Genomic DNA, 10,961 nt, shown 5'->3' on the forward strand with positions numbered 1-10,961 from the left:
TATTAAGAGACTGTTAACGTGTTTCGGTCTAAATGACTCCTAGGGTCCTGTGGCAGAAAGCAACGCGGTGTGAACACTGATTTCTCCCAGGATCTTATTCCTTTAACACAGATTACAGGGTCTATCTTCTGCCCCTCTGAGATTCCCTTCAGAACACCACCAATTAGCCGTCTGCTCTAAAGCCTTTTTCTTAATATCCACAGCTTCAGAAGGAAATACCTCAATACTTTACATCAATCACTGGGCCAGACCTGGTGGTGTCTCCCACTTAACCCTTAGAATCAGAGCATAGTATCCCTCTCTCTCCCCTATCTTTCCATCAGACCTATGTATATTCTGCTGAGAGGGAAAGATATATTAAACGTTTTCTCCTTTTTCATCCCTGGTCGTCTGCCAAGTCCTTGAGAGAAGTGTCCTGTTCTCTGACAGGGACAGTATGTACACACCTTCATTGCTACAGTACTGTATGTTGAGCTACACTGTTTTATTACCATGGCTGTATTCATCACTGTGGGACAGGCTGCGTCTCCAGAGAAGGAAACAGAGTCATTCTGCACTAAAACAGTCACTCAACTGTTTACAGGCCCTGACTCTCACCCTAATACAGCCACCTTAGACAAGCCCTGTTGTAACTACATGAAGAATATCATGTTAACCTGTAAGCCAGATAATGTGCCTATTCCCCAAAAATCTATTTTCAGGACCACGGAGAGCACCCTCAACGCCCTGAAGAAATCACCACAGTAGTGGAGAGCGCCACTCTCTGCAAATGGGCTCTCTCTCCACCAATAGTTTCAAGTTTTAATGTCACTTACACAAGTACAGTGAAATACCTTTCTTGCAAGCTCTAAATCCAACAATGCAGTAATCAATATCAATGTAGTACTAACATTTACATAAGGTAGAACAAAAACACAAGAAATTAAAATAAGAAATGAGAAGAACATAAGAAAGTAAGATAAACAGTGTGGCAGCAGTGTAATGGAAGATTATACATAAGTGTGTATGCCTGTGTGTACAGTAAAAATGTGTGTGGATGTTATGAGTGTCAGTGTGTGTGAGTGTGTAGAGTCCTGTGAGTGTGCATAGAGACAGTTCAACATTTTAAATAAATACAAGGGTCAACTCAGTCCATGTAGCCATTGTTGTTAGATATTTAGCAGTCATTTGTCTTGGCGATAGAAACTGTATCAGGAGCCTGTTGGTGTCAGACTTGATGCACTGGTACCGCTTGCCGTGCGGATGCAGAGGGAACAGTCTATGGCTTGGGTGGCTGGAGTCTTGAACGATTTTCTGGCCCTTCCTTTCACATCACTTGATATAGAGGTCCTGGATGGCAGGGAACTGGGCCCCAATGATGTACTGGGCTGTCCGCACCACCCTCTGTAGTGTCAAGTGGTAAAGGGTGGTGCTGTTGCCATACCAAGCAGTGATGCATCCAGTCAAGATGCTTTCAATGGTGCAGCAGTTGATCTTTTTGAGGATTTGAGGGCCCATACCAAACTTTTTCAACCTCCTGAGGGGGAACAGGCGTTGTTGTTCCTTCTTCACGACTTCGCGTGTGTGTGGACCATTTTAAGTGATTTGTGATTTAGGATTTGGAAACAGAGTGATTTGTGATTTGGAAACAGAGAAACTTGAAGCTCTCGACCGAATAGGGAATAAAACCTGATTTATTTTCATCTGCAAGTACTGCTTTGGGACTCCTTATTATACACCACAGGTCCTGTCTCTCATCCTAATAGAGCCCCCTAACCTTAAAAAGGGCCCTGTCTCTCACCCTGATACAGCCCCCTTATACATGGTGCCTCATTACACAATCATACAGTGAGGTGAATAATTAGCAGGATGTGATCCTGCTGAGAGGAGGAAGTATGCATGACACACACATACACACACACACGCATACTGTACACATACACTCCATCCTAAATTAGTTCATTCCTCTGATTATACTCAAATCAACACAGAGTAATTACTGCTTGTCGTGTAGTGTGTGTGTATGTGTGTGTTCATCCACAAACATTCCCCACCAACAGAAGCCACTCATCCTTGTCCCTCAGTTCAGCCAGTCAGGGAGATAAGTGTGTCTATAACAGTATTGACCGGTGGTGGCGGTGTATCTGTGTTTGTGTCTGTGTGTGTGTGTGTGTGTGTGTGTTTGACAATCGAAGTAAGAATAATCAAATGCCATATTTGTGTCACCCAGTATCACCTCAGTAGACTGCTGCTGGGTGTCCTGTCTTCTCTGCTCTGTCTCCAGAGCACATTATAGAAGGAGATTACATCCCCACACAGATAGATAGATATATAGATAGGGGGAGACATTTTTTAAAGATTGATGCATTATTGCATTCTCCAAGCCTTGGCTGAAATAGGTCTTTTGAAATCCAAGTTAAACTGAAACAGGTCTGTTTTAATCCTAGTTCATCTGAAACAAGTCTGTTTATATCCCAGCTCAACTAAAATAGGTCTATTTGAATCCCAGTTAATCTGAAACAGGTCTGTTTAAATTCCAGTTCAACTGAAACAGGTCTGTTTAAATCTCAGTTCAACTGAAACAGGTCTGTTGAAATCCCTGATTCTACCCCCAGCTTGATAAATGAGTCATGCTAAGCTTTGCATCTCCAGGGGGACACGTCACTCTCACAGTCCTAGCGCTTCAATCCACAGATTAACGTTTAAATGGGTGCATTCCAATTACACAGCATCAGGTATCAGTCCCTATCATTTAAATCAACACACACACACACACACACTGAAGCTGTTGGGTTTAAATGAACCACTCTGGTGAGAAACAGTACACACTTAAATACAGTGCATTACTACAGTACAGTACATGCTGTTCCTTGACTTTAGTGTTCTATATTGTGTGTGGATGTGGAGGAACAGACTCACAGACAGGTGATATGCTGATAGACAGGAGAGAGGTTTGGGAGAGATCAATCAACTGTATTTTGTACATCAGCAGATGTCACAAAGTGCTTATAGAGAACCCAACCTAAAACCCCAAACAGCAAGCAATGCAGATGTAGAAGCACAGTGGCTAGGAAAAACTCTCTAGAAAAGCAGGAACCTAGGAAGAAACCTAAAGAGGAACCAGGCTCTGAAAGGTGGCCAGTCCTTTTCTGGCTGTGCCGGGTAGAGATTATAAGAGTACATGGCCGTTAAGGCCAAATCCTTCTTCAAGATGTTCAAATGTTCATAGATGACCAGAAGTGTCAAATAATCATCACAGTGGTTGTAGAGGGAGCAACATGTCAGCACCTCAGGAGTAAATGTCAGTTGGGTTTTCACAGCCCAAAATTCAGAGGTCGAGACGGCAGGTGAGGTAGAGAGAGAGGTAGAGAGCGAGAGAGAGGTAGAGAGCGAGAGAGAGGTAGAGGGAGAGAGAAAGAGGTAGAGAGAGAGAAAAAGAGGTAGAGAGAGAGAATGAAGTAGAGAGAGGGGGAGAGAAAGAAAGAGGTAGAGAGAGAGAGACAATGTTTAACTAGGCAATGTTTTTGATGTGTGATGCAGCTGTGTGTGTTCGTGCATGCGTATGTGTGCAACTAATGATGTCTGAGAGTTTATCTAACTTGAGTTGTGCTTTTCTTCAAATCCATCCTTCACAAAAAGAAAGTCATAGTTGCTATGACAACTGTTCCACCTTGAAACAGGCTTCTCACAGCTAACTGTAGAAATAAAAGGAAATCAGCATGATGAGTGCTTTCAATGTCTTATGAAAGCTATTAAAGGCACTTAGTTTCACTTCTTGATTGATAAACTCTAAAGAAGTTGTAGTTAGAGTACAGAAATACTGTCTTCAGGGACAAGTATACACACACACACACACACACACACACACACAGACAAATGCGCAGACATACACAAAACACACACACACACATTGTACTCTCTTTGATCAGTGATTACACCGTGTGTATGCGCGTGTGTGTTTGCATGTGCGCGTGCATGTGATGAGGGTCATGGCTTTGATCAGTGATTGCATCAAGGGTGAGTATGTGTGTGGGTGGTTGGGGGGTGGGGGTTATGAAATCAGCGGCTGGACTCTCATTGTTGATTCTTTCTCTTGTCTCTCTCTCCAGGTGTGTGTGTAACATCATTGTTGAGACCAGAGAGCCTGCTGATCAGAAGCTACTGATACAAGGGTTACTGCTGAAGGTCACACACCAATGAACACACTTTACAGAGGTACACACAGCTTTTACAGTTATGGAGGATTAAGGTTCATTCATCATCTGTCTGGTCTTTCTGAAGTCCTTATCTTCATGGTTTGTGTGTGAGTACGTTTTAAACTCTTAAGCACCGTTCATCTATATACAGCTAGCCTTGGTGTAAACCCTCCCCTCCCCTCCCCTCCCCTCCCCTCTAGGATGGACTTCTCTAACTGTACAGAGGGGTTCTTCTCCCTGGGCGATGGGAGTGAAGAGGTTTCTATAATCCCCCCAAGTAAGATCCTCCTCACCTTCACCCTGTCCCTGCTCGCTGTCATGACAACGGCCATCAACTCCCTGGTGATCACAGCCATCATCGTAACCAGGAAGTTGCATCACCCGGCCAACTACCTGATCTGCTCTCTGGCAGTGACAGACCTGCTGGTGGCCATCTTGGTCATGCCCTTCAGCATCCTCTACATACAGAGGTCACAACATAGATTCATTATTGCACAATTGATTGATTTGTCTTGCAGCATAAAGTGTCTTACAGCATTTCAGATGCCATTTATGTTTAAAATACTTATTTTATCAAACTATACACTGAGTGTACAAAACATTAAGAGCACCTTCCTAATATTGAGTTGCAACCCCCCCTTTTGCCCTCAGAACTCACTCAATTCGTTGGAGCATGGACTCTACAAGGTGTCGAAAGCGTTCCACAGGGATGCTGGCCCATGTTGACTCCAATGCTTCCCACGGTTGTTTCAAGTTGGCTGGTCCTTTGGGTGGTGGACCATTCTTGATAGACACGGAAAACTGTTGAGCGTGAAAAACGCAGCAGAGTTGCAGTTCTTGATACAAACCGGTGCGCCTGGCACCTACTACCATACCTTGTTCAAAGGTACTTACATCTTTTGTCTTGCTCATTCACCCTCTGAATGACACATACACAATTCATGTCTCAATTATCTCAAGGCTTAAAAATCATTATTTAACCTGTCTCCTCCCCTTCATCTACACTGATTGAAGTGGATTTAACAAATTACATCAATAAGAGATCATAGCTTTCACCTGGATTCAACTGGCCAGTCTGTCATGGAAAGAGCAGATGTTCTTACATTTACATTACATTTAAGTCATTTAGCAGACGCTCTTATCCAGAGCGACTTACAAATTGGTGCATTCACCTTATGATATCCAGTGGACAACCACTTTACAATAGTGCATCTAACTCTTTTAAGGGGGGGGGGGGTTAGAAGGATTACTTTACCTATTCCTATCTGGTATTCCTTAAAGAGGTGGGTTTCGGTGTCTCCGGAAGGTGGTGATTGACTCCGCTGACCTGGCGTCGTGAGGGAGTTTGTTCCACCATTGGGGTGCCAGAGCAGCGAACAGTTTTGACTGGGCTGAGCGGGAACTGTACTTCCTCAGAGGTAGGGAGGCGAGCAGGCCAGAGGTGGATGAACGCAGTGCCCTTGTTTGGGTGTAGGGCTGATCAGAGCCTGAAGTACGGAGGTGCCGTTCCCCTCACAGCTCCGTAGGCAAGCACCATGGTCTTGTAGGGGATGCGAGCTTCAACTGGAAGCAGTGGAGAGAGCGGAGGAGCGGGGTGACGTGAGGAACTTGGGAAAGTTGAACCCCAGACGGGCTGCGGCGTTCTGGATGAGTTGTAGGGGTTTAATGCACAGGCAGGGAGCCCAGCCAACAGCGAGTTGCAGTAATCCAGACGGGAGATGACAAGTGCTGGATTAGGACCTGCGCCGCTTCCTGCTGAGGCAGGGTCGTACTCTGCGAATGTTGTAGAGCATGAACCTACAGGAACGGGTCACGCCTTGATGTTAGTTGAGAACGACAGGGTGTTGTCCAGGATCACGCCAAGGTTCTTAGCACTCTGGGAGGAGGACACAATGGAGTTGTCAACCGTGATGGCGAGATCATGGAACGGGCAGTCCTTCCCCGGGAGGAAGAGCAGCTCCGTCTTGCCGAGGTTCAGCTTGAGGTGGTGATCCGTCATCCACACTGATATGTCTGCCAGACATGCAGAGATGCGATTCCCACCTGGTTATCAGAGGGGGGAAAGGAAAGATTAATTGTGTGTCGTCTGCATAGCAATGATAGGAGAGACCATGTGAGGATATGACAGAGCCAAGTGACTTGGTGTATAGCGAGAATAGGAGAGGGCTAGAACAGAGCCCTGGGGACACCAGTGGTGAGAGCACGTGGTGCGGAGACAGATTCTCGCCACGCCACCTGGTAGGAGCGACCTGTCAGGTAGGACGCAATCCAAGCGTGGGCCGCGCGGAGATGCCCAGCTCGGAGAGGGTGGAGAGGAGGATCTGATGGTTCACAGTATCAAAGGCAGCCGATAGGTCTAGAAGGATGAGAGCAGAGGAGAGAGAGTTAGCTTTAGCAGTGCGGAGCGCCTCCGTGACACAGAGAAGAGCAGTCTCAGTTGAATGACTAGTCTTGAAACCTGACTGATTTGGATAAAGAAGGTCATTCTGAGAGAGATAGCAGGAGAGCTGGCCAAGGACGGCACGTTCAAGAGTTTGGGAGAAAAGAAAGAAGGGATACTGGTCTGTAGTTGTTGACATGAGGGAATCGAAGTGTAGGTTTTTTCAGAAGGGGTGCAACTCTCGCTCTCTTGAAGACGGAAGGGACGTAGCCAGCGGTCAAGGATGAGTTGATGAGCGAGTTGATGAGCGATTCTTAATGTTTTGTTCACTCAGTGTACAGTTTGTGAGCATAATAATAAAGTACTTAATAATGAAGTTCAGTAACAAACATAATCACTTTCATTATTCTGTCTGAATCCTCAGGGAGAGCTGGCAGATGGGAGAGGCCGTGTGTTACATGTGGCTGAGTGTTGACATCACCTGCTGCACCTGTTCCATCCTCCACCTGGCAGCCATCGCTCTAGACCGCTACCGGGCCATCACTGACGCCGTGGAGTATTCACACAAACGCACTGGACTCCGAGCTGGGATCACTGTCGGCGTGGTCTGGTTCCTGTCCATCCTCATATCCCTACCCCCTCTCCTGTGGAGGAACCATGGCGGGGAGCCAGAAGAGAACCAGTGTCTGATAACTCACCACCACATCGCCTTTACCCTCTACTCCACCCTGGGAGCCTTCTATATCCCCCTGCTCCTCATCCTCATCCTATACTACAAGATCTACAGAGCAGCTCAGACTCTGTACCTCCGCAGGGGGGCCAGCAGGGCCAGCCGACACTCCTCCATGGTCAACGGAACCACCCTCCCCTCCTGCCCCCCTGATGGGGGCCCCGACACCCTGAACCTCCAGGAGAAGTCCTACTCAGACCCCCCCACGGAGGGAGACCGCGTGCGCATTACCGTAAAGAGTCCCCACAGCGAGTCGAGGCGGGAGCGTGAGTGTTCGTTGAGACGGCAGCGTATCTCAGGGACCAGGGAGCGACGTGCTGCATCTACGTTAGGACTGATACTGGGGGCCTTCGTGGTCTGCTGGCTGCCTTTCTTCCTGAAGGAGGTGATCYTCAACACGTGTGGCTCCTGCAACACCTCCATAGAGCTGGCTGACTTCCTCACCTGGCTGGGGTACCTCAACTCCCTCATCAACCCTCTCATCTACACTATCTTCAATGAGGACTTTAAGAAGGCCTTCCAGAGACTGGTCAGGTGTAGGCATCGCCTCTGACACGGACGGAGAGGACACACATGCACACACACACACACACAAACACGTGCACGGCGTTCAGTTCTGAGTTGTGTTGGGCCCGGGATGGCATCTGATTGCCTGAGATCAGAGACTATCGACAAGAGACTTTAAATTATTAACCGGAGGAAATGACCTTTAAGACTATGTCAAGACTATGAGACACTCCAGCCAGGTCAGTCTAATGGGACTGGCACATTGCTGAGGTCTGGAGGGAAGTTAGGAGGACCTCAGATCCATAAGAGTCTATTTATGGAGAGCCCTGCAATCATCATCTTCTTGTTTGTATGGGTTATTGACGTGGCCGGAATGGTGTTTAATGACATTGAAAGGACAATGTTTAAATGAACAGACTGAAACAGATGAGGCGCTAGGGTGAAACTCTGGATGTACACCATCGGCCTCGATCGTTCCAAGGTCTCAGAAAAGCTTATCATGGTGTTTCTGTCTGTTCTATAACTATCAACCTCCCCAAGCTAGTCTGCTCTGAAATAAAACCTATCAAACAATATTTGTTGTGGTCATTGTTTTTGTTTAACCTACCAAAGTAGTGATTAAAGATATTATGATACTCAGTCAGTGTTATTAATAAACTACAGTATATATTCCACTTATACAGTTCAACTTTGATCTTATATGTGGCATGGGCACTTTATATTCTATGGTCTTTAATACAGAGACCTCTATAGCTGATTAAGGAGGTAAGAGAGTTATTCCACCCGTAGCACAGCGAACTCTGTTCCAGAACACTCCTAAGCACAGCAGGATAATGAGTGCACAGGAAGTGCTGGAAAACTCGTTATTTTACTCCCACTCATACACTTAGAATAGCACATATTTTCTTTACTGTAGGACCACAGGGCATTTTTTGTGACGCAAATGTAGGGAGATTTGTTTTTTAAATTGATAACAAAATGATAGTTTAAAATTAGAATGTGATACAATGATGCTAGAAAGAGGGGATGGTTTTATTGAACGTGCCTCCCCTCTGAAGGTACAGTCCCATCAAACTGTGGTTCCTACCTCCACACACAGATGGTATCTACAGTATAGCAGGGTAGAGATTAGCTATTCTATGATTCATACAGTATGAATCGTATCTCACCTTTAACCTGCTAAATAGCATCTGTGTGGGGAACTAATACTACAATTTTAAATCATTCTGAGGCAAGGGATAGCTGGTCTTAACAGTATCTGAATGTAGCCTATGCATGTGAGTTTATAAATTGACAGCATGTTGAACAGGTTGATAGATTCATCCCAGCACTGAACACAGAAGGCTACAACAGCAGTGACCGTCCCACAGACAGCACGAGCACAGTGTCAGAATGGTTGTGTAATGGCGCCCTCCTCAGGACGAAAGAAGGTTTTTCAATTCCGGTTTATCAAAAATGCACAGAATTCAAACTAACAACTTGTTGACTGTGATTTTGTTTTGGAGTTTGTTGAACAACCATCCATCTGTGTGAAACCTCAAGATGAGCAACGAATCGTCAGAGAGCGATGTGGACGTTACTATTTAGAAGCTGAAAATAAAATATCTGGAGAGGAAACGGGTTAGTTTGCCTGCTTAGCTTAATTATTTAGCTAGCTGGATCACTCGTTACCAACGGAACAAGCACAACTAGCGAGCTAGCTATCTAGTTATATAAACATACTACTAGGTTTTGCACGTACATGCAGTGACTGAACATACTATAGCTAACTATTGGCATATGATCGCTAGGTCTCTACAGAGCAGAAAGCAGCTGGGCTGAGAGGAAGACACTAACATGTTGAGCAGCAGAGAGTGGTGAAGTCCCCCAGGTCTAGACGAACCACCACCAGGAAGATGAGAGGTTACAACGGAGCTGTTCCAGGCTGTCACCAACCCAGGGGGGAGAGAGGTGAGGCAGCAGCTGTCATCCCCTGTCCTCTCTTCCTCCTGCCCCTCAGTGATGGGACAGTACTACCAGGAGATGCTGCACATTTACGAACAACTACAGGCATAGCGTTTGAGCTAGCAACAGTGGTCGGCCCAGCTCCAGGACAGAAAACACCGCTAGAGCATGAGGAGGTACACACACTTGAAGTGTTGTGTGTGAGTATAGTCAGAACCACACAGTGTTATTCAAACATTTTCAGCAGGGATCCCAGACTTTCTGGGGACCCCATTTTTTCCCCCAAAATGTTTTTGCAACCCCATCCCAAATCTAATAACACAACCTTAAAATTCATTGAATTTTCATCTCTTTTATCAAAATGAAATGAAAACAAATGATTGAAATTATCTTTCTCAAAAACGTTTGTAAATTGGCTCATAGGCCTTAAAATCGGTACATTTAGATTTTTACATCAACAAATAACCTTCGATTCATTGCATTTTCATCTCTTATCAAATGAAAAGAAAAATATATATTTCTCAAAAACGTTTGTAAATTGTCCCATAGGCCTAAGTCTGTACTATAACATTTTTGTCCCCGCACAAAAAAAGGATAATTTAAAAAATTGGCCTCCCCACTGCAGGGTCACGACCCCGACTTTGGATACCACTGCCCCAACCATACATAATAATGATGATGATGACAATGAGTGTTTCTGGTTGTCTCATTCTGCATGGCAGTGTAAGCCCTGCCCATCTCAGGCTGCTGGTATTGCTATTGGACTGAGTTCTAGATGGACAGGCATTTCCTCCAGTAGCAAGGAGACCACTGGACAGCCCAGGGTCAGCAGCACACGTCTCCAGCTGTCTCTCTCGACAGGTGCTCTAAGGTGGGAGGACTGGACTAAGCCAGGGGGTTGGTAGTTGTTTTGGGTTGTTTAGCCATGTGTTTGTGCTGTTATGATGTCCCAGGCTTTGTGTTGATCCTCTGTTTTGAGGTTTATGTTGTGTTGTTGTTTGTWTTGTTGTTTGTATTGTTTTGTTGATATTGTGTTGTCTCTAGGTGTTGCCTCTGTTGGTAGAGCAGCTGGTCTCTGCATCACCAGACCCCTCTGTCACCCTGTCCCTGATCAAGTTTATATAATGGAGCCTGAGAGAGATAGACAACAGCACACAGGTAATACACAACACTACACAATACAACACAACGCCACAAACAATATAAGACCATATTCTCCTCCCAG

At 45.7% G+C, this 10,961-nt stretch overlaps 1 protein-coding gene across 1 annotated transcript; it reads left to right on the forward strand.

Annotated features, from left to right (window-relative positions):
• The first annotated feature begins 4,091 nt into the window (after nucleotides 1-4,091).
• Nucleotides 4,092-8,348, forward strand: LOC111959840 (5-hydroxytryptamine receptor 1F). The gene is made up of 3 exons (XM_023981651.1): nucleotides 4,092-4,194; nucleotides 4,376-4,645; nucleotides 6,980-8,348. Exons 2-3 carry the CDS (start codon nucleotides 4,377-4,379, stop codon nucleotides 7,836-7,838), a joined length of 1,128 nt encoding a protein of 375 aa, XP_023837419.1. The 5' UTR covers nucleotides 4,092-4,194; nucleotide 4,376; the 3' UTR covers nucleotides 7,839-8,348.
• Nucleotides 8,349-10,961: the final 2,613 nt, after the last annotated feature.

This window comes from Salvelinus sp. IW2-2015, linkage group LG36 (genome assembly GCF_002910315.2).
Source record: "Salvelinus sp. IW2-2015 linkage group LG36, ASM291031v2, whole genome shotgun sequence".
Lineage (NCBI taxonomy): Eukaryota > Metazoa > Chordata > Actinopteri > Salmoniformes > Salmonidae > Salvelinus > Salvelinus sp. IW2-2015.